At 38.1% G+C, this 24,658-nt stretch overlaps 1 protein-coding gene across 1 annotated transcript in view; it reads right to left on the reverse strand.

The window, feature by feature from the left end:
• The window catches only part of INTU (inturned planar cell polarity protein), a 52,520-nt gene extending 37,148 nt beyond the window's left edge, over positions 1–15,372 (reverse strand). The window contains exons 1-2 of the mRNA XM_019749039.2: positions 15,149–15,372; positions 6,655–7,190 (exon numbers count right to left, since the gene is read on the reverse strand). Coding sequence (XP_019604598.2) covers positions 6,655–7,190; positions 15,149–15,297 — 685 coding nt within the window. The 5' untranslated portion in view covers positions 15,298–15,372. The remainder of the gene's footprint in view (positions 1–6,654; positions 7,191–15,148) is intronic.
• Positions 15,373–24,658: the final 9,286 nt, after the last annotated feature.

The following is a 24,658-nucleotide window of genomic DNA, read 5'->3' on the forward strand; positions in this document are numbered from 1 at the left end:
TACCAAGAGATACAGTCAAGAATGGAATAAAACACAAAGATGTGAGATCAGTTTATCACAGTGCTTAGGTCAGTTCCTTAATGTAAAGTTAATTATTTGTGAAAACCCATCAATTTCTCTGCATCTATTTAATATCAATAAACAAATGTGTACTGAAGGGCTACTATGAACACACAAAGGGCTATGAAAACATACACGCAAATTTTGTTTACTGTTTTACTTACCCCATAAACAAAATGAATATACAGTTTAAGAAATTCCTTTTGAATCAATATTATTACACATAAAGGTAGGAAAAAGGATGCATATCAAAATATTGCCTAGGTGTATGTGCCTGCCCTTCCTCCTTCTCTCCCGCCCTCCGTCCCTCCCTTCTTTTTTGGCTTATATTTTGTAAGCTGTCCACAATAAACATATTATTACTATTGTAAAAAGAAAAAAATTTAAACTCCTATTTTATACAAAGACACAAAACAACCTACTGTGGTAGGCACAATAATTGTCCTCCAAAGATGTCTGCGTCCATATCTCTGAAATATGAATGTTACCTGCCAGTGATAAAAGGGACTTTGCAGATAGAATTACGTTAAGGATCCTGAGATGGGGAGATTTTTCAAGTGAGCCCAATGTAATCACAAGGGTCTTTATAGGCGGGAGATAGGGGGGTCAGAGTCAGAGAGAGACTTGAAGATGCTATGCAGCTGGCTTTGAAGATGGAGGAAGGGACCAAAGGCAAAGACTGCATGTGGCCTCTAGAAGCTGGCCAAGGAAAGGGATTCCCCTTGGAACCTCCAGAAGGGATGCAGCTCTGTGGACACTTTGAGTTTAGTGTAGGAAGAAACATTTCTGACTTCTGACTTCCGGAACTGCAAGATGATGAATTTTTACTGTTTTAAATTACTAAGTTTGTGTTAATTTGTTACAGCAGCAGTAGAAAATGAATACACCCACCTAACAATACAAAGCAATGTTGGTTGGCTCAGCACCAACTGAGACTCAAGGAGCATGAATGCTAACGAACAGAGATACAAGGAACATTTGGCGGTCATTGGGGAAAACAATCAGTCTTGTTAGAAAAGGGGACTTACGCACAGAAGGGCTGGGAAATAGGTATGGAATGGTGCGGTGGGATCGCATTGTAAATTTCAGTTGATCATTGAAATTGAGTCCAGTTTGACTTCAGGTAGAGAGAATCTGGTTTTGGAAACATAGTCACCATACTGACATTTTACACACTCACATGAATACAGTTACTCTTAATGTGATTACTGGCAAATTCCTAAGTTTTAAGAGAATGAATTTTATTATTATTATTTTTTTTTAGCTTGAATATCAATTCCTCATCTATATAATATGCAGGCACTAAAAGAAAATTAAGGACCCTCCCAACCTACCATCCTAGAAGTCCTTCAATAATGGTAACTCATATATTGTAACTATCATTCAGAACATTTGATTAAGTAGATTATCACATTCTCTGATGATGCTGGACAAGTTAGTGCAGTTGTTATTTCTCCTTGAAATACAAAAAAAAAAAAACACAAAACTACAGAAATGTTTTAAAAAATTATTGATGATCCCAATACTATACAATGATTATTCTGCAAATTATTTTTGTTCTTTACCTATGTTCACACAAATAAGGTATCACGGATTTTTTTCCTTTTAAACTTCTCAAGTAATAAGAATTTTTATGCTGGTATATAGTTTTTTAGAATTATAATTTTAATAGTCGGGTAAATGTATTAAATTATAATTAAATAACCATACCCTTGTGTTTGACATTTTCATGCTTTTCATTATTTACTATTACTAAAAAAACAAAAAGCTTCAATAAATGTTTTCAAGTGAATAGTTTTTCGTTTTACATCTGGCATCAGCACACTTTTTCTATAAAGGGTAAGATAATAAAAAAGGGTAAATATTTTAGGCTCTGAGGGCCATATGTTCTTTGTCGCAACTACTCAACTCTGTTCCAATAAAATTTTATTTATGAACACTGATATCTGAATTTCATATAATGTTCATATGTCATAAAATATTATTCTTTTCATTTTTTTAACCACTGTAAAAGAAAAACCATTCTCGGTTTGCAAGTGGTACAAAAACAAGTGGGGGCCTAATAGGACCTGCGGGCTGTGGCTTGCAGATCTGTTTTATGTTATTTCTTTAGGATAAATGTCTCAAAATGTACTAATTGGGTTAAATGGTACATTGTTGTAGCTTAATATTGTTTCCAAATTACATTTTGAAAAGATTAAATAATTTTTTTTCTTTTTTTGCTTCAAATAGAATCCTTTGGCACTTCCTCCACCCATTCTGGGGTGCAACGTCACAAAGGGAAGCAGCTCTGTGAATGGCAATCAGAACACATGGGCCCGGCTTTATTGCTAAATGAATGTCTGTTCTTGGGAAAATCCTGTAATCCCCTTGGTACACATCTGTAGAAGGAAGTACCTGCACTAGAAGTTCTCTAGAAAGGCTTCAAAACTCTAAAATTCTGTCTTTCCAATTAACTCACTACTTCAGTTTCTTTCCTTTACTACTAGGTAAAGTACCACAGGTTTAAAAATGTGGGAAAGAAATGATGTGAGAGAAGAGAGACTGACAAACACAGTAGCGTTACTTCCATTAAGAAAACAGAAATGTTCCAAGTATCACAGATAGTGAAAATAAAAATGCATATCAAATAATATTAGAGAATAAAACCATACATTAGATGTTCATAAAAGCCAAATCTATCTTCAAAAAACAAAAACAAAAAACACACACTTCAAATATTTTAACTGCAAACAACCAAAATGACTATCAACAGTGGAACGGAAAAACAAATACTGTATATTCATACAATGAAATATTGCATAGTGACAACAAGAATATTTCTCCTACATTATAAACTAGAGAATAGATACAAGAGAATAATACACCTCCTAATTCCATTTATATGAAGTTCAAGAAGAGGCAACATCAACTGTTAATAGAAAACTGTGACTTTTAGAAGATTAATTTTTGGAAGGGGTGTTGATTGGGAGGAAGCACCACGGAGCCTTCTGAATACTGGAAATGTTCTATATTTTGACCTAGTAGTTACACAGTTATATACAAAGTTACATGTCAAAATTCACCAAATGTACACTTAAGATTTGTGCATGTTATGAATGCATGTTATACCTCAAAAAGATTTTTTAAAAGTAAACAAAAAAAGTCAAAATATTTAAAAGAGAAACACAGCACAGGTGTGTCATACAAAACAAGTCTATTCAGTGAGCACAGGTGAGAACATTAGGAACTACACTAAAAGAGCCTGAAATAAAAACTTTGTTTTATTGTTCAGTAAAAACAGTCTGCAGGGGGTATGCATGTTTAGAACATTAATATGTGATTTCTCTAACCCTATCCTTTCCAATCCTTAAAAAACACCTAATTAAAATGACTGAAAATCAGTAATCTTGAAGAAAAAAACCCACCAGGGTAATAGGTAGTTTCTAGGATGTATAGAAAAGGAGGACTTCCATTGGCTCTGGTCTGGGGGCGGGGGCTGGCTACGGGAGTTCGGGAGCTATCAGCTGAATGTCAAACTTGAAGAAAAAACTCAGAAATAGAAATACAAAGAGTAAAGATGCAAGTCCTTGGTAGCAGGGACAGCAAAAATGGCACCAAAAAGGGCAGCAAAACTCCCAAAATCCCAGCAGAGAAGAATTGGAATAGAACAGAGCCCTGCTGTCTTGAAAGGAAAAGAATGAAGGGTCCCGAGTCTCACTGTGTTGGCTGACTGAAGGCACTTCCGTCAAAGGAGGGTGACTCCCCAGCTAGCTAGTGGCGGCAGCTACCCCAGCAAATTGTGTTACCAAGGCACTGTCTTCATGACCCTCCTGCCTGTGGGGTCACCTCCCAGGTCAGCACAGAGAGCAGTGTGAAAGGGAACTGTGACAGAAACAAGTAAGAGACTGCCAGCATGGAAGCGCCCTGTGGGACTGGCAAGCTCACTGTGGTATCAAAACAGTCCATTCTTTATTCTCAAAGCACATAATTTTAAAAATACAGAATATAATCATAAAATTAAAAAAAATTGAAAACGTAAATAATCACCCATAATGCCCCTAGACTAACCCAACACTGTTAGCATTTTGCTGTATTTATATTGACTTCTAATTGTTTTCCCTGCGTATATTCTTTTCGCATAGTTCATTCATTCATTCAATAAATGTTTCGGAGGGCTTATTTCGAGCCAAGCATTTTGCTGTACAACATGGATGAAATAATCATTTTATTCTGATCAATCTTTTTTTTTTCACTTATTAGTAAATCAAGAACTTTTCCATTATAAGATTTAAACTATAATCCTCATTTTTATAACTTTCAATTGCCTTTTAACACACATGCAAAAAAGTGCACAAATTGTAGGAATACAGTACAATGAATTATCACAAAGTGAACTCATCCATGTAACCACACTCAGGTCAAAAAAGTAGACACTAGCCCCTTGTGTATCTTTACATTATGTTAAAGATAAACCAAGGGGACCACCATGGTAGTCTCTTCCTCTCTATGGTTGACTTCCTTTCCTCCCATACAGATGACTCAGAAAGGTCAGGCCTAAAGGTGCCTGGCATCCCTAGAAGGATCAGCCGACTGCAGTGAGGATCAGCGAGAGGACACAGGGAATAGCAGGCTCACTGGATATAATCACCTCACCACTAGATTTCAAGAGAAAAGAGTAAAAAGAATTCTAGAGATCTAAGTATAAACCAGTTCAAATAGGCATTCAGATCAGAGTAGAAGCCCCAGTTAAGTTTAAAGAGAAATGCGTTAGATGGAATTTCCCATCATGTGGGATCCTAAAATCATGGCGGTTAGCAACAACCCAGGCAGGATTGATAAGCTGGATTCTGGCCTCCTCTGACAGAACTAAAAGAGATGTTGCAGTCCAATCCTGTCATTTTACAAAAAAGAAATTTGAGGACCTGATGTAAGTATGCATCAGCTCTTGTTGCAATTATTTACTGCTGCATAATAAATCACCCCAAAACTCAATAGCTTAAAACAACTACCATTTGCAACTATGTGTGGGAACGGATGTTAACTAGACTAACTGAATGGCGGTCATTTTACAATATATACAAATATCGAAGCATTATGTCGTATACCTAAAACTAATATAATGTTATATGTCAATTATATGTCAATAACAAAACGAAATGAACAACAACCATTTATTATTTTTATCAGTTCTGGGGTTGACTGGGCTCAGCTAACATTCTCTCACTCATGGTTCCTCATGTAGCTGCAGCCAGATGGTGGCTGGGACTGGATTTATCTGGCAGCTTCTTCACTCACATCAGTTGGCCAATGCTGCAGGGTGGCTGGCCCAACAGACAGTACTACCGATGGGCTTTGCATGTGGCCTGGCCTTCCTCACAGAACAGCGGCTGCATTCCAAGAATACCAGGCAGAAGCTGCATCTTTTCTTGTATGATCCCACCTGTTTAAGTCACACAGAACCACTTAAGTTGTAGTCACAGGCCAACCCAGATTCAAAGGTCTGGAAGAAAGACACACAGACCATAGATCCCCATGGGAACATATCAACATGACATTGTAAGAAGACAATGTGGGGACCTTGTTGTGACCCTTTGAATACACACTTCGCACAGATGCCCTCCCTACACGGTTCCTCCTGGCAAAACCGTCTCTTGGCACTTTTCACACTGTGAAACTGCCAGCCTACTTCTCACCCATCTCTTTCATTACATATGAGCTACTTAAGATCCGTAATCTCTATGCCTGGTACTTAGCAGATGCTCAAAAAATTATTTCCTGATTCGATAAACAAACAAATGAAATTTAGACTTGAAGTAAAAAATATTTTTAAATGTTTCTAAAGTATCAATAAAAGTTCCTTTACCCAAATCTCTTAGGCTAGGTCAGCTGAAGACTGTCAGCTTTCAGCATTATCAATACCCCTAACTGTCATTAATAATGTAGTCTCACATTGGTCTAATTTATCTTTAACTAAGTAATAAAGTTGCTGCTAACTCAAATGTTATATCCAACAGCTTAAAATGTATCAGCAACACAAAGTGCTCATCTTAAAAGATATTCAGAAGACCTTGTGGATTTATTTTTGTCCCTCAAAATTGGTGGGATATTTTATGGCAAACACCCTTAAAAGGAAATGTATGTACAACACCACTGTTGCTAAATATGCCAAATGAAACAGTTAAAACCACTCTAAGAACTTAGTGTACTCAAGCACAAACATACAATTTTAAAGTATTTTTATTCATAAATTACATATTTTTGTATCGTTATTGGATATAGGTCATTCAACCCTAAATTATCACTTGTACCATCAACTTTTCTTTTACTTGTCAGCAAATATAACCAAGATGAAATAGAAATGATCTAATTCAAAACTAAAAAATTAGCTAAGCCGCCCCCTGGCCTACACAAGGCACACGCATAGTGCCCTAAAGGGCTGATTTTAAGGACACCCTGCTGGCACTACACTGTCCTTCACACTGTCACCCTGTCTCAAATAGCATGAAGCGGTCCTTCATCTGGCTCTACTTCTGTCTTGATGGCTTTCCTCACAAGGCCTCATTAGTCATGCATCTCAGCACACAAGCCCGGAGGCCGAGCGGCAGCACTTACCGATGAGTATCTGGCCACTCTTCATGGCAGAGCCTCCTGGGAGCAGGCCATGGACCACAAGCCTCTCTCCAGTGCCCTGTTTCCCGGCCCTTCTCCAGCTCCACTTGGTCTGATGGATGATCCCAACCAGCACTTCCAGAAGCTTCAGCTGTTCTTTGGCTTTGGTGACAGTCAGCTTTTTGGGGTTCACATAAACACTCACATCTTTGTACCTCTGTTGGACAACGATTCCTGCTTTCTGATTGGACTGATGCTTGAGAATGGAGACTGGCCCACTGTCACTGCTATTTTTTTTATTACGGCTCTTGGGTAGAAGTCTTTTACTTTTTAAAATTTTGGTAAACCGCTTGAGTTTGGGTTCGTACTTTTTTCCTTTGTAGTCATCCTCTTCTATAATAATCTCGGTTTCACTGAATCTGACATGGTTCACAACAGGTGTCTCGGGAAGGAGGCTTTCTTCTTCATCCTCACTCAGTTCCAAATAAAATAGCTCTCCATTTTTCTGCACACTGTCCAGCCATTCAGGCTCAAGGTCACTATTAAAAAAAAAAGATAATCTGAATAGCAGCTGAACATAAGAAAAACAATGATGTCTTTCTGGCCTGGGGGTGAGGGTGGGGATGGTGCAGGGAGGTGGGAGGTATAAAAGCGCTTTGATTATTTCAGTTTCCTTACTATTTCTAATTTATTGTATCAACAGCTTTTCCTGTAGGATGTTTTTTGCAGAGTCTTGAAGAATGGGGGCAGGGGGCGAGGGAAGCGGCAGGAACTGAAAAGGTGCAGTAAAAAAAAAAAGAAAAGAAAAGGTATAGTGATAGAAAACAAATGAAAAAAAAGAGATTGACACCTTCTAGAATCTAAGTTTGTTTTTTTTTTTTTTAAAGAAATTTAACTCAGTCCCTGTGTGGTTAGTGTTCACATTAGACAATTTCAGTGGACAATAATTTACATTAGTAGTTCATTATGCAATTATATCCACAGACGTAAGCCATTTGGAAATTGTACACAAAAGCATATTTGTATAGAAATTATTCAGCATGGCTGTCATGTTAAAATGAAAGCTAAAGTCTACCAGCATTAATAGACTTTGTTTATACAAGAAATTTTCAAAACAGAAACATTCCCCTCGCCATGAATAAAAATCTTTGCTGAAAACAACCAGTTTATAATCACAATTAATAATGATCACTTCTGTAGCCTATAATTTCTGTAAAACTCCTTTTCCTGAATAATTGTAGTAGGAAGAGTAAACCACATACTACATAATGCATCATGTGATTGTAAAAGAAAAAACTTGTAACTGGGAAGTAGGCCATTGAAAGAAACAAAATTATTGCTATTAAAATGATTGAAACAGCATTAGAAACAAAAATACTCATCTTAAAACAACAAAACTAATCACAAACTCTACCCTGTTCGATGTTATGAACACTTTACCTTTCAAACCGCTATTCTTTAAAGAAAAACTGGTTACAGTGGAAAAATTACCAAGTGGAGAGAGTCTTTTCAGAACCATGAGCTGTAATATCTTGGCATGAAAGGGTATTCATTTGTGTTCTAATCATTCAATCAGACAGAAAACAGTCTGGTTTTCTGCAGTGTTTATTAGCAACTCTGGTTCTGTTAACTTAAAAGTTAAATGTCTCTTTCTAAATACTATGAAAATTAATGTTTACAAAAATGCACTATTCTATTACTCAATTCTGAAACTAACCACTGCCCTGGTCTGTGGTTGGTAATTAATACAGATTTTTCAACTATATATGAATGGTGAAAAAAAAAAAGCGTAACTGGCCCCAAATACCAAAACTAATATTTTTTTACCACTGTTGGTTGCCAGTGTGTGGCATCATTTTAGGCACTTAGCACCACTTACTACAGGTTATTAATCATACAACCATTGTTACAAGCATCCCTAACGGTAAAAAAAGATGACATGTATAGAGAGAAGAAAATGAACCGAGAAGTCACAAAGACCTGGCTTCAAAGTCTTTTCTATTGAGATTTTCACCTTTCCGAGCTTTAGTTTCCCTCTGTTAGAAAACAGATTATATCTACCTCAGGGGGCTGTTATCAACAGCAACAAAAATAATGTACCTGGAATGGTAAGTGCCAACTAATTGCTATTTCCCTTCTTTCTCACCCCACAGAGTCAAACCTAAAGAGAAACTCACACCTGTATTAGATACAGCTCTGTGCTCTGCACTTTTCCAAGCCCTGGCAATGAACAAAGGTGTTTCCAACGACTTCTGTTTGCTAGGTTCCCGGCTAAGTGCCGGTGACGCAGAAGCAAAACCAGATGCTGCTGTTAAGGCCCCCATAGTTCAGTATTCCCAAAGCTTCCTTACTCCTACTCCAGATGACTGATTCCTACTTAAATAAGCATCAGGAGCATAACTGATGGATGTGTTAGGAAGTTTCACAGAGTTGTAAAGACTGGACTCCCAAACCTACTAGAAGGAAGGAGATGTGTTAAAAACAATGACAATAACCACCCAACCTTTCATTGCAACTACCCATTAAGAACAAAATTAAAGAACTTTGTATGTAGATACACCCTGCTCCAGGAGATGGAGCTTAACCTTTCCTCCTGTCGAGCATGGACCAGGCCTACTGACGTGCTTCCAAAGAACAGAGTGTGGGAAGTAAAAAATAGTAAACGCAGTGAAGAAATCTGGCCGACATTACCTTAACCAAGAGATGGAGGTTATGAAAAACAAGGAAGGACTGAAAACTGTCACACACCAGAGGACAGTAAGACTTGATGACTAAATGCAATATGAGATCCTGGAACAGAAAAGGGACATAAGTAGAGGACTGGTGAAATCCAAAAAAAGTCTGGAGTCTAGTTAATGGTACTGTACCGATGTTAATTTCTTAGTTTTGCGTACTGTACCATGGCTGTGTAAGGTGCTGCCATTGTCAGGGGAAACTCGGTGAGGGATAGCTAGGAACTCTGTACTATCTTTGCAACTTTTCTATAAATTCAAACTTACCCAAAAATAAAAGGTTTACTTTCCAAAAAGAAATAAATCTAGCAGTTTTAACTCAGATTTTTGTAATACAATGCAAATATTCTTTCATCTCTTTTCTGAGGTCCTATGGTGCACACTGCAAAGGTGTCATTGTATAAATGTCTTTCAATGAGATTCCTATTTTGTTTAGTCTATCTATCTTGCTCTAAACTGAAATAACTGTATATAGTCTGCTTGCAAAGTTTGATGGCACTTTAAATGGTTTTCAAGGCCCTAATGGATGTGGTTAAAAATGAGAAGAGTCCTTCTTCCCCAAAAAAGACTTGCTAATTTGCACATAAGCAAGTTCACTTACATAAGCCGTAACATAATTAAAGAAAATGAACGTCAGATAATGGTAATAAGTTTCTCAATTTCTGATGTAGTCAAGAATTCTACATTGACACTAAATCTTTTTTCCCTCCTTCTAAGTTATTGAATCTCTCAGGTGTGTATTTACATTAATATCAGCATTTTTCATCAACTGAAGTAGTATCACCATTTCCTTGACCTCCACAAAAAAACACAAAACATTATGAAACAGCCAGCCTTCCTGGTACATTTTCTTCAGAAAAATAGACTTTTGCTACTACTCCAAACCTGGTACATTATACTTATTTTTTCTTTTTAGTGGGCAAAGCACAATGTGCTTTACCAAAGTGGCCAACACACATAGTTATGAGGTGCTAAGAGGTACAGCAGGACAATTCTAGGGACAGAGAAAAATCACATACAATGAAAACACCATGAGAAATTAACATGGGTTCTAGCTGGTCCTCAGGCAGTAAATACCGGTCTGCTTAATGCTTTTCTGTGTGTTGGTTCCCCCCCCCACCCCCCGCCCCATGTTCTGTCTACCAGCAATACCTAATTTTCATCCCTGAAGTCTTCTGATTGTTTTCTAAAAGAAAAATCATGATTTTAGTGGTTAAAATCTACTCTAGCTGTTATAGCACTTTGAGGGGGGTAGGGAACCTGGGAAGGGCTAATGTTCTTTCTCGTTTAGTCACCACTGGAACAAATGTACGGCCTGTCAGAGAAGAGGAAGGGAACAGCCCATGAACTATAAACTGTGTACTCACTGCATGAAATAAATGTTTACATCAGGAACACATCTCCATTGGAACTGTGTTCAGAATGAGCCCATTTCCAGGACCACACGCCCCACCCCCAACTCTTCAGCTAAAATGGGCCAGGTCTACTCATCACTAAATTAGGAATATGATCTAACGCTGGCAGAACTGAAGTCACAGACCAGCAAAACATTTTGTTAGAGGGCTTCATTGTACTTTTAAAGACATCAGAAGGACAGAGAGCTCATCACCTAGCTGAAAAGCAAGCACCAAAAGTGAGGAATAAAAACTACAGTCTGTTGAAATTAAGTCTCAGAGGATTAGAAAAGGTTCTAGGAAAAGGTAGCACTTAAGTGGAACCCTGCATGCTTTTCACAAGTAGAGATGGGAAGAAAGAGTGTTTCAGAGTGAACCAAGTATGTCCACGTACAGGTGTGAAAGAACATGGAATGAGAATGGGTAGATATTTCAGTAACGTGGTACACTGAATGTGTGTGCTCCCACAAAGTGTATATGTTGAAACCCTACCACCCAGTGTGATGGTATTTAGAGGTGAGGCCTTTCAGAAGTTATTAGGATTAGATGAACTCATGAGGGTGGAGCCCTCACAAATGGAATTAGTGCCCTCCTAAGAGATACAAGTAAACTTGCTGCTCCTCTCCACTCTGTGCCATGTGAGGACACAATGGGAAGTCAGCAGTCTGCAACCAGGAAGGGGGCCCTCCCCAGAACCCGAGCACGCTGGCACCCCGATCTTGGACTTCCAGCCTCTAGAACTGTGAGAAATACATTTCTGTTGCTCATAAACCACTCAATCTATGTTATCTTTTAAATACGCAGCAGCCCGAGCTAAGACAAGTAGAAATACAGGCGGCTAAAGAGAGGAAGAGCATCAAAGATGAGATCAGAAAGGCTGGGGACAGATCTAAAAGACCTTTAAAAATCATTCTAAAGAATCTGGAATTTATTTGGGAGGCCCTCAAGTTTTTGAGTAGGCAGAAAAATGATGTAGTAGACTTTATTTTTTTTAGAGCGCTTATAGGTTCACAGCAAAATTGAGTGGAAGGTACACTGACGTCACATATACTCCCTGCCCCCCACCCCCAGTGCACAGCCTCCTCCATTAGCAACACCCCCCACGTTTCACAGCGCCTGTGAGAAAGCAAAGGAGAAGGAGGAAGTCACCAGGACGGGAAACTTATTAGATCTGAAGATATGGCAAGGAGAGAGGGATGCAGAAAAAGGGGTGGGCAACACTAGAAGAGGAGGAAGATCATGAACTCTCTTCAAACATCCTGAGCTGGAAGCAGAGAGAGATGGTAGCAGAGAATTACCATTTCTCATCATACACCTGCTTACATACTGCTTGGCTTTTTAATCTATATAATTTGATAAAGGAAAAATTAAAAGCCAAAAGAAGTCAGGGGTCAGAACAAAAGAGGAAAAACAGGACTATCTTAAATTGGGTGTTGATACAGGGGATCAGGACTTTGAATGAAATATTTTGATTCTTCAAGTAGTACAGTCCCACATTAAAACCCAAGAAAAAAGATAAATTTTGGCATATTCATACAATGGAATCCCATTCGGAAATAAAAAAGGAATGAGCTACATATAGGTGACAACATGGATGAGTCTCAACATAATTATGCTGAGTAAAGGAAGACAGATTAAAGAAAGAGTACGTACTGTCTGATTCCATTTTTTATAAAACCAGAAAATACAAACTCATCTCTAATGACAGAAAACAGGTAAGTGGTTGGGGGCCATGAGCAGCCTCAGGGAGGCAGGCACATGGGAAACCTAGATGAGATGCGTATGTTCATTACCTTGACAGATATTTACCTGTCAAAACTTATCAAACTGTACACTTTAAATATGGGTAGTTTATTGTATGTCAACTATACTTCAATAAAGCTGTTAAAATCCCCACCCCCCACCCCCAATGTAAAGGACATAGTTCCCTTCTTCTCTAGTCATTCTTATTTTCAGTGGAAGTTTATTAGCTTTTTACAGCTAAATTCTTTTAAAAGTATTCCTCTTTCCATCAGTTGAAAGTTTTAAAAGTAACAATAACAACAAAAAATTCACTTTGGAAAATCAAAAATCTGTCATGAAATTGATAATTGTGGCCAATATGAACTAACCAATGTTGCTTCAAAGAGCTGGATAATTGTAAACCAAAGCAAAGAAACATAGCATTATTGCAAGTAAACATAGCATTATTGCAAGTATGATTTCTGTTATTTCCATACTGAAACTAGTCACTGGTTCCCTCAACACAACCCACCCACCAGTATTACCTCTGAAACTTCCCCCAGGGACTTGCCAGTGTGCCAGGTAAGATGCACTGCACCAATCTAAAAATTTCCTCATACATAATGTCTTAAATAAAACTATTAAAAGTACTTCACCAGAATGTACCCTAAAGTAATTTCATCTCAAAAGTAATAAATTTATTAATCCTATATTGACAATCACATGCAGCTCAAACTGGTTTTCAGTTACAAAGCATGTATGAAACAATAATAATTTCCAGAAAGAATATGCAGATAATTAACTAAAGCCTTGAAAGTTCAGGATACTTTAAGTGAATCAGTAAGTAGCATAACTTCCTTAATAACCTTCATATAAGTGATGAAAGACAGCAGACAATTCATCTCTGAGCTTTGATGAGCAAGATTAGGTTCGCATCCCTAAACCTTTGATCAAAGAGTGTCCAAGCCACACAGGCTACCTCCTACAGTGGTGACTCTGCAGCTTAGGGAGGTAACTACCTAATACCATAAGGAAGGAACAGGTCAGGTCTACCTGTCAGGCCTACCTGGTCAGGTTAGCAAATCAACTCTCATGTCCTACACACCAAGGGACAGCCATAAAATCTGACTCTTGGTAGGACTCGCAATATAAAACAGAAAAACATCTTATAATAGGGATTTACTATACTTTGCTATTAGGAGGATGGAGACACTGGAACATGTGGAGTGATCAGTGAATGACTGACATAGAAAGTTTAACAACCACTTTTTAAAAAAACTAAAATATAATACACATATACATGCATTCTGACTTACAAAATGCTCTGAAGTAAGGAGTTCTCTTCATTCCACCAAAATCAGGGCAACCTATTTGAAATCAGTTCTCCTAAATTCCTACATTGATAACACTGAGCTATATGACTGTGGGCAAATTACAGATTCTCTTTGGGTTAAAAGTATGTGGTTTTAAGATGTAGACAAACCAAGAGTTTGAATTTCACAGTGCCTATGACTTCCATAGCAAGACCAAATGGATTCCACATAATCTATACTTCCTTCTAGCAACCTCGCTTGATAACCATGAATTTTGTAATTATTTTTTAAATGACCATAGCACAAGATTATGCAAAATATGTGGTATTCATAAATTTGTTCAAGTCTTCATATGATTTGTCCTCATTAAGCCTCTAGAGTATATTAAGCAGCCATTAGTGATGGTTCTCCCTCCGCCCACGCTTTTAATGATAAAAATGTTTTACACACCTATAGGTGAAAATAATTGACAAGTAACTTTTGCACCTAAATACATATTAAATACTGTAACTGTTATTCCTAAATACACATAAAATGTCATCCTAAAACTGACTGTATGTGGCAGTCCATTGTGGGTTTGGTTGATGTTTCAGCACCTGAACCTTTCCACTGTTAGTCATTTCAAGTTACCACTAATTAACTTTTCCAAAAAGTTCTTAATCCAGAGCAGTAAGGGATACATTCCTTTAAATCTGAAGTAGCACTGAGTACTGTGACTCAAACTAACTTTTTCATTATTATTAAGGATAAAAAAAGTGGATAATCTGTATTTCAAAAATTACATTATGAAATAAAATAGAAAACAAGAAAACCCACGAGGGTGTGTAGGAAAAGATAGCAGAAATACCCCAAAAATGCTAAAAGAGGTTGTCCTCGATAGTGAGACTATGGGTTGATTTTCTTTTATATATCTATCCATGGTTATAACAGGAAAAAAATCTACATTCTTTAAATATAAAACGTGTAGGGTGCCCCTTCCCTCAAAATACTACTGAGGTTAAGTCACAAAGGTCATGATGCCAGAGAAGCAAGAAGACACTGCGACATAACAGTTCTACGAACACTAACGGATATACCTTCATCATATATTATGGACTCTACCACAAAAAAGAGGAGATTCTTATCTGAGAATCGTGAAAAAACGTCCGGTAGCAAAGAATGGCACCCTCATTTCGGCTCACATCACACAATTAAAACGTGGCGCAAAAAAATCCCACTTACTATAGAACGTCACTCACTCAATCCCAACCACGCCAACCCTCTGCAGTCCCCTCAGCCCACGTGTACTCTCCGGATTGAAAGGATGGATTCAATCACCCCTCTTGGAGAGCCTTACTCATAATCGCTACTCGCAGACGAATATGAACCCGAGTCGCTGACACGATCTTCAGGATCACAATCCTCATCGTCTTCTTGTGAAGAGAGGTCTCCAAGGAGCCCCTCCGGGCTCTGACCTGAACCGCAAAAAGCTGGAGATGCCATCATGAAAGATGCAGCCGAGACAAGCAGAGTAACTCAAATCTCGCAGTTACCGCCTGTCGGAGCCGCCATATTGCCTCCGCTAGAGCGGGGACAGAGGCCACGTGATCATCAATCCTTCGCTGCAATTGGTGGCGGCTTGGGTTGCCAGGGAGATGGGGAAGCTTCCCCGGGAGAACTCAGAAGACTGAGGAGCCAGCCCGCTGAAATTTCTAGGAGGACGTGTGGGAGGAATGGAAGTAGCAAAAACTTCACCGCTTACGGTCTCCCGAGCGCACTTCTTTGGAGCAGTAACTTATTCAAACAGGCGGAGACCCACTGGTTTTTGTCCCCCCACCCTTTTCTTCTTCCAGTTTGCACTATGTTTCCACGCCGAACAACTGTCTAAAGCCTTAGAGGCACTAAACCTGGGTTTCCCTTAAGGTAAAGAAAACTACCCTCTGCCGTTCCTCGGGCCTCTGCATCTAAGCAGGGAATGCACGCTTTTAGCTTTTAAGCAATACCCTCCAGGTGTTAATATAAATACACGCAATTGCTTATTTGTTTTTCTTATTGTTAAGTACTTGCACACATTTTTACAGTTCTCCCAAGCACATATTGTAGAAAGGTGCTTCAAATAGGTGTCAAATTGTGAAATCAACTGCGTGTTCATTTTGTCACTCAAAATTTTATAATTTGGTGACGTGTTCTCATTGGATGAGAAGCGTAAGTGTAAGTTGGAAGTGTAAACAAGTAAATTTTACCTGTCATTTGCAAGTGCCTACATTAAGTATTTTTTGTAAGTACAAAATAATACCTAGCATTTATTGAGAGTCAACCATTGCTCTAATTACATGTTCTGTTCACCTACTATGCTAAGTATTCACATATTATGAAGTAAATACCCAATACAAAAATAAGCTTAGAGAGGTTATTCATTTTGTTAATGGTCTGATGGCTGTCAGGCAACAAAGCCAACCAAGAATTGAACTTTAAGTCATTAACTACTAGATTGTATTTCCTCCTCAGGACCCAGTTTTTCATCTGATAGAGATCTAAGAAAATAAGGGACGCAAATAAAATTTGTACAAGTGAGAAGCTGGAAGCAATCTAAATGTACGACAATAGGGGGAAGTTAAATACACTTACATAGGTAATATAAATATTATGATGTTAATAGAAATGTTTTCAAAGAGTAATGCATGCGGGAAATGTTCCTGTTAAAGTAAAAAAAAAAGGATATAGTGCTATTTTGTGATCTCAGCTGGTGCATACTGAAAGGTGAATGGGCATTTTAGAACATACAGTGATAAGTATTATAAGTATAGAGTTCTAATGGAATACCCCAAAGAAAGGACACGCAGGGCCACAGCAAATTTCTTAGAGGAAGTCTTAACTTACCTTGTTATTATAGGGCATAATGTTCCAAATAGAGAAAAATAGTGGGAGATGAATCATCCCATGGCACAGAGTGATATATACATGGAGAACTCAAAAGAACCTGGGCAGTAGTAGTCAAATATTTAAACTTTCAAGCTGCAATTTAGTTTCACTTATCACATTAAACTATGTCCATTTGAATATCCTATGTTTCATGCTTTTATTTTTATTAATTTCTAAATATGCATTTTACAGCCGTATACCAGCTATTGAATTTTATTTTGTAGTTTATTTGTATTAATTTATAAAATTATTTTTACCTTCTAAAGAGCTATAAAGCATAGAGCTAATATCTGTTTATTTAAAATTATAACTACAAAAAAATTTTGTCATCCCTGGAAATCCCTAAGAGTTTTTTCCTTAAAAGAGGTCCACATATGGCTCAAATTGGAGAACAGGGGACCAGATCATAAAGGGATAATGGGCAAAGAAGGTCACTGAGGTGGCAGGAGGGGATGTACCCAAGGCACTGATGGAGGGATATGACCTTGCTGACACCTCTTCCCTAAAACTGGTTCCCAAAGGATGGTGCAAGTGTGAATGCTGACTTGTCAGTTTCAGTCAAGAACTTGAGACAGTCTCCATGTGATGGTGTTTATTTTCTCTGGAAAAATGGAAGGCAACTTTGCCAGCTGAAAGTGATGAAGGAAGTAAGGGGGTCAGAAGTTTGAGGAGAGTGGATCCAAGAAGGAAGGGAAACAAATATTTCCATCAGCATAGAGGTCCAAAAAAACAAAGGAAAAAAGGTATTACTTTTAAAAACAAAGAAGCAATATTATAAAAAAGTTGAAATTACTATTATAGTTATGTTTCATATTAAAATATACATATTTATTCTCACCACAATCTCGAATGTTAAAAATTACTAAAGATTCCATTCCAATACAAAAAATGCTTTAGGTGCCTCTTTAACAAATTAACCTTTTCTCATTTTAAAAGCACCTTATTGGAAGTTTAAAAAAAAAAGGATATTTTAAATTTTAACAAAAACACCACATTTTCTTCCAATAAATAACACTCCATTTTTTTCTATAAGCATCTAATAATTTTATACCCTGCTCATAAACCTTCAATATTAACCCCAATAAATAGAGAATAAAATGCAAATTGTGTAGTCTTTAAAAAAAAAAAATCCAATTCTACAAACAATTGAGCACCAATTAGGAGTTAGATGCTTTATTTCCTGCTATACATAGATCAGGTTAATCAAGTGTGCCCAATCTGCCTGATCAAAAGATCACCTAGGGTACTCGTTAAATATAAAGATTTTAATTTTAAAAATCAGAAGCTCCAGGGGAGTTGACCTGAAAATCTCTATTTTAAATAAGTGCCCCCAGCAGTCCCTGAGTTTGGGCAAACCTGGGGAATATTGCCCTAAGCCTTTTCTCAGTTCTATACGTCACACCTACAGGCCCACTGACCATTTCCAAAATAGGCTGGACCCCACTCCCACCTACTGATTTTTTTTTAAAGATTTTATTGGGGAGGGGGAACAGGACTTTATTGGGGAACAGTGTGTACTTCCAGGGCTTTTTTATAAGTCAAGTTGTTGACCCTTCAATCTTAGTTGTGGAGGGTACCGTTCAGCTTCAAGTTATTGTCCTTTCAGTCTTAGTTGTAGAGGGCACAGCTCAGCTCCAGGTCCAGTTGTCGTTGCTAGTTACAGGGGCCGCATCCCACCATCCCTTGCAGGAGTCGAACCAGAAACCTTGTGGTTGAGAGGATGCCTTCCAACCAACTGAGCCATCCAGGAGGCAGCTCAGCTCAAGGTGCCATGTTCAATCTTAGTTGCAGGGGGCGGAGCCCACCATCCCTTGCAGGACTCAAGGAGTTGAACCAGCAACCTTGTGGTTGAGAGCCCAATGGCCCATGTGGGAATTGAACCAGCAGCCTTCGGAGTTAAGGGCATGGAGCTCCAACTGCCTGAGCCACTGGGCTGGCCCCACCTCCTGATTTTGAGCCTGACATACATACCTCTCCCTCCTTCAGAACCCATCATGTATATACATAATCTTGAGCAAATCAACTTCTCCAAGATTCACTTTCTTTATTGGTGAATTTAGATATTGGTACCTACTTTACAGAACTGTTTGGGGTCCAGTGAGTTAATGCAAGTAAAATACCTACTAATACAGAAAGTGTCCATAAAGCTATTTTATAGATTGTTTACTCACACAGTTCCCTCACTATGGAATGCTACTTATCCAAAATACTACATTTTCCTTCAAGACCTAATTCAAATGGTACATTTTCCAAGAAGCCTTCTCAGACTCTTTTCCTAGCTCAGTAAGAATTCCTGTTTCCACCTTCCATTCACAATATATCCCATAAAGTTCTGTTATAATAAGTATCAGTCTGCTTAGTATCTCAATTGTTTAGGGATGTATCTACTTGGTCTGACAATTATTTGTTGCCACAATGTTGCTAACCTTTTTTGATATCAGAGGGATTATTCATTATGAATTTGTACCAACTAGACAAACAGTTAACCAAGTTTACTATTTGGAAGTGCTATAAAGTCTGCGTGAAGAAGTTAGATGACCTGAACTTTTCGCTAACAATTGATGGCTTTTGCATCACGACAATGCACCAGCTCGCACTGCATTGTCTTGTGAGGGAGTTTTTAGCCAGTAAACAAATAAGTGTATTGGAACGTCCTCCCTACTCACCTGATCTAGCCCCCAACGACTTCTTTCTTTACCCGAAGATAAAGGAAATATTGAAGACATATTGATGACATTCAGGACATCAAAGGTCATACGATGACAGTTCTGATAGCCATTCTAGAAAAAGAGTTCCAAAATTGCTTGAAGGGTGGACTAGGCGCTGGTGTCTGTGCATAGCTTCCCAAGGGGAGTACTTTGAAGGTGACGGTAGTGATATTCAGCCATGAGGTATGCAGTACTTTTTCTAGGATGAATTTGGGAACTTAATTGCCTGACCTCGTATCTTTGCTGCCAAATTACAAGTTCCTAGGAGACATGACTGAGTCTTTTTCTTTTTTTAAAAAAAAATCTTTCCTCTTATACAAGGTTGAACTGTGCCAAGAAATGCCACATAAAAGTATTTCTTTTAAGAAATGTTCCTTCACTTTAGATATCTGAGGCATGTCAACTTCCTTGCCTACTTTATTTCTATGTTAGTTTAATAGACAAAATCCCCCCACCCCCAAAGTAACCACTTCCTTTGATCTTTCATAAAAGTAGAAATGATAGCAATCATTTAAAATTCTTATTTAAATTTTCAGGATAGGGTATTAGCTAATCTAACTTTGTATGTCATATTTGTACTAACTAAATTAATATTTAACAACCTTAGATGAGCATTGGAGAGGATGAAGAAAGGTAAAGAATAAGATGCATTTTCAGAATGCTGTTTTTGTCTGTTTCATAATTAACAATTGCAGGAAGATTTAAAAGAGTTAGACTGGGGTATATTCTGATTGTCTATTTTCTATTACACAAATGACCTGCCATCTTCTGAGGCCCAAAATGTTTAGTTAATATATATGAGACATAAAGTTCTTATTTCCATAGATTATCATCTCAATCAGGCAAACAATACAATTCTGACATAAAATACACCAGATAAGAACATAATTAAATATTTAGTATCTTTAGCAGGTTCAAGAGCTCTTTCCCTAGTAGTAATAGAAGCTAGCTAGCAATGAGAAGTAAATGAAAACAGGGCCAAAGAAGGTCATAACCATTAAAAAAATGTTTAAACTTTGTTAGAAACTAATTAATGTCACCTTACTTGTGAACATGGAAATAATTCATGAACTAACAACCACAATAATTTTTTAAATCATTGATAAAAAGACTCGGTAGGTCAGCAAAATAGCATTTTAAAAACGGAGACTGATAATGTGGAATTTTTCAAATTTGGGATAGAGACAAAACATAACATTTCAGCAATCCTGTGTTTATAGAATTGCATTGTGATCTAAAATTCTAATTTTCCTACATAAAAATGGAATTACCTGTAAAAATGTATGCAACTTAGTTGTTCTAAGATCATGTATTCTCCATTTGACTAAAAGCAGAATACAGATGAGAATCCAGAAGTAAACATAAAAGTAACTAAAGTAGATGGCATAAAGCTCAAGCCCAAACCTTTCATTTACTCCTACTTATTCTCATTTGGTAGTTTCATTTACAAATTATAACAAATTTGGTGAAATGTTCTACTGCCAGAGATTGGTAGCTGCCAACCAGAAGGGAGGGAAGGAAGCCTCCTTAAAGCAGGAATACAACAGCAGCAGAAATGGATGATTGCTGACAATCTCCCAATGAAGAGGAAAATAGGAAACAAAAGCAGACAAAAGAATTACAAAAAAATCATCACTTTTAAGTGAGGACCAAGTGCCCTCAGAAGCACCTAAAAAAAAAAAAAAGTCGCTGCATTGTTGAACCCTACAGTAATTTGAGAACGACTGTGAAAATGCTTGATAATCCGTAAGTGGCATGCATTCCCTGTCAGAGGAGCCAGGTTCTCATCCTGATTCCAGCACTAATAACAAAGTGAATATGGACAGAAGTTTCTACATCTGCAGACAGCGACAAGGATCCGTGCCTACCATACAGAGTTGCTAAGAACCAAATGAGACAAGCCTTGGAATCTAATGCCTTACACCTTAAGAAGTAGACCAGTATGTGCTATATGCTGTATTTTTTTAAAGTTTTTATTTAATTATTTACTTTTTGAGTTTAAAAGTATATTTTACTCATCAGAAATACATCTAATGGGGTACACCTTTACCCCTGAGAGTTCTGAATATTCAAGATGCTTTAAATAGTCTTTTTTTTTTTTTTTGCTGTTGACAAAAGTATGACACTTAGATCATTAAACATTTTCAGAGACTCACCTCTAACTCACTTTCTTTGGGACTTAGGTGTCAGAATACACCTGCACTTCAACCTGGACCAGCACCATACATCAGCCATTAGGCTTTGGGCAACGGTCACTTAGCTGATATGAATAACTATTTTTGTGTGTTTTGTTTTAATATTTTTAGGACAGTTGACATAATCCCTTATTTTAATACAACTTTGGTTTTTTAGTGCACTTACATATCACCTGAAACTCATACCACCACCCTATGCAGTGTGTATTATCTCTTTGTTATAGAAAAACAGGTTAAAAATCTTGCCAAGTCACACGAGTATGCAACAGAAATAGAACTCCAAGGGGATGATTGAATTGCAGTAGGCTTGTGCATAATTTTTTTTTTTTAAATCTTTGCAAAATACTAATGGGTGCTAATATTATTTGGGTACTGCTTATAATCAACATGACACAAATGTGTTTGTTTTCTTAAGTAAAAGTAAATGAGGAATACAATACTGAAATTTTTCCCTGACTCAAACAACCTATATGTAACTTTTAATCAAAAAGTAGGGTAACCAAACTTTTTTTTTTTTTTTTTTGGCCAAGCTATTGTTAGTTTAGTATTGACATATTTTGAAGCTAACACCCCACACAGAGAAAAGTTTACAATTTTGCTTCAATTTTGGTTTGGCTGAAGTATCTTTTTCAAAAGCACAGCAATTAAATGCTTTTCATTTTAAAAACCATATTCGCAATGGAAAATACACAAGTAATTACAAACTAAACACTCAGAAGACACACTTTAAAATAAGATGTAAAAAATAAAACAGAATAGTCTGCTATTTTCTCTTGTCTACAAATTTTCTATGGCTCAAGGCTACTGGTCTATTTAATGCAATTGCCAAAATTTTGTGAATATTCTTACAAAGGATGTTTTAAAGGAAAAACATAAAAATTTTGTAAAACTGATCTAAAAAAATAGGCCATGCACTGGACTAGACAATAACTGTGGTGAGTAGATGAGTATGGTTTAAAGGTTATCTAATTACTATTACATTACGTTTAATTGTGTATCTACTACAAGCAAAGGACATTTAATTAAATATGAACTTGTGTGAAAATATAGCTTCCTTAAATGAAAGAGAAACCTCTATAGATGTCTCAAATTTTTAAATAAGTGTTTGAATACATTAAATAGTAAGTAGATAACCACTAATAAAAACAATGCATTGCAAAAAGATTTTCATGTAATGTTAAAAATAAAACACTGTTAGCTATGATACCGACAAACATAGTTTCAGATTCCACTGGTTCCTATAGCATGTGGGAATAGTTATTGGTAATTCAGATAAAGTAGCTTTTCATGTACTGAGCAGGTTTATTCCAGAAATACTCCACTACTCACTTCCGAAATAATCTTAGTCTTGATGACTACAGTTTAAACATATTCTTTTGTTCTGGTTCATTCAGACAGGTTTGTACTTTGTACCTGAAATCCTGTAGTGTTAATCAGTTTGGAATTTTTTGGCACCTGACATTTAAAACATGAAGAAATTCTGTTGCAGCAAGATCTTAAGCTTTTAAAACACCTCTCCCAGCTTTATCAAAGTCATGCTGTGAATGAGTTTCTATTTAATAATTTTGGGGATTATTTCTGGACTGTAATTTTATCAAATGCAGGGGAAACTGTCTTTGGGAATTTAGCAGAATCTCTACTTAGCTGTTCATTTGATAATATTTTATTGTATATGGCAAGGGCTCTCTTGGGGAGACGGGGGAAGAAAACCAACTGTGGAAAATTGTGGGTTTCAGAAGACAGCTTTTAAATAGAAGAGACCCAATTTCTTCCCTGCACAATGTCTTTCTTTTTTACTCACACTTCCAACAGAACAGGATTTCTACAGCTCATATGGTTTTGTACAAAGACTTAAAAGGGTCACTTGAAACGTTTACAGATGAGAGAACTCACATAAACCTCCCCCTGACAGTTACTAAGCGCCACTTACTCTTTCTCACCGCAAATGTATTCAAGAGATACTTTCGATTTATTTCTAGAACAGTTTTCCCATATAATGTCTTAAGAAGGCCAGGTTTTCCTAGAGTTAAAGCAGCATTAACAGCCTGGCACTTCACCCCTCTTTTCAATCTTAAAAGGGAAAGAGAATTTTCTTTCCATGTAGATTCTTATTTCTTTCTCTTCTATTACATACACTCTTCACGGTTACCATGGAATTTAGTATCTGTTAGTCTATTTTGCATAAAGTATTAGGTTGGACAAAGGTACCCGCAGTAAGTCAATATACTAGCAGTCTACGGAAAGTTGGGGTTCTCATCCCTCCAGAAGAACTCCTAAATTTCTTTTGTGTAGTTATGTGTGTGGACGCGCGCGCGTGCGTTCATGTGTATGTGTTCTGCGGGGGGGTTCAAGTTAGATTTGTTAAAAAGTGGCTCGTTTTAACGTCCATCACAACCAAAGCCCAAACAAAACTCTCGGCTATTTTTCCTGGAGCAAGTCTAGAGGTGTTTAAAGAACAGCTTTGCTTAATCGTTTTTCGCTTCATTAGAGTGGCGTTTTCTGGAAGGGGTGGGTAAGCCGGGCCCGCGTGGGGCCAGATTCCCAGCGGCGAGACCCGGGGGTCCAGAGCATCCGATTCTGGAAATGGGTGGTGCGGCTCCCACCGCCCCTCCAGCGCGAGCAGCGCACGGAGGAGACTCCCAAGGAGACTTCCGCAAGACCCCCGAGGGACAGTTGCCCCTCCCGTGGCCGGCACCCCGAGACGCAGGACGGTCTTGCCTCAGCCCCCGGCCCAACACTGACCTGTGTAAGAGCACGCGCTGCACAGAGTCCAGCTCCTCCAGGCTCCGGGGGGCAGGTTTGGGGACGCTGGACCTGCCCACCTGAAACATGCCCGCTGGAGACGCGCTCCGAGGGCGCACAGCAGGTACCCGGAGGAAGGCGAGGGGGCGGCCCGCTCTCAGCCCCGCGCTCGCAGCGCCGCCTGCCCGGGGCGCGGCTCGGTCCGCGGCTGGGAAACCGAGAGGGGATGGAAAAGCCGGCCAGCTTCGGACGCGCGAAAACCTGGGACTGAAGGGCGGCGGCGTCAGCCACCGCTGTGCC

The sequence above is a fragment of the Rhinolophus sinicus genome, linkage group LG07 (genome assembly GCF_036562045.2).
Source record: "Rhinolophus sinicus isolate RSC01 linkage group LG07, ASM3656204v1, whole genome shotgun sequence".
NCBI classification, from domain to species: domain Eukaryota; kingdom Metazoa; phylum Chordata; class Mammalia; order Chiroptera; family Rhinolophidae; genus Rhinolophus; species Rhinolophus sinicus.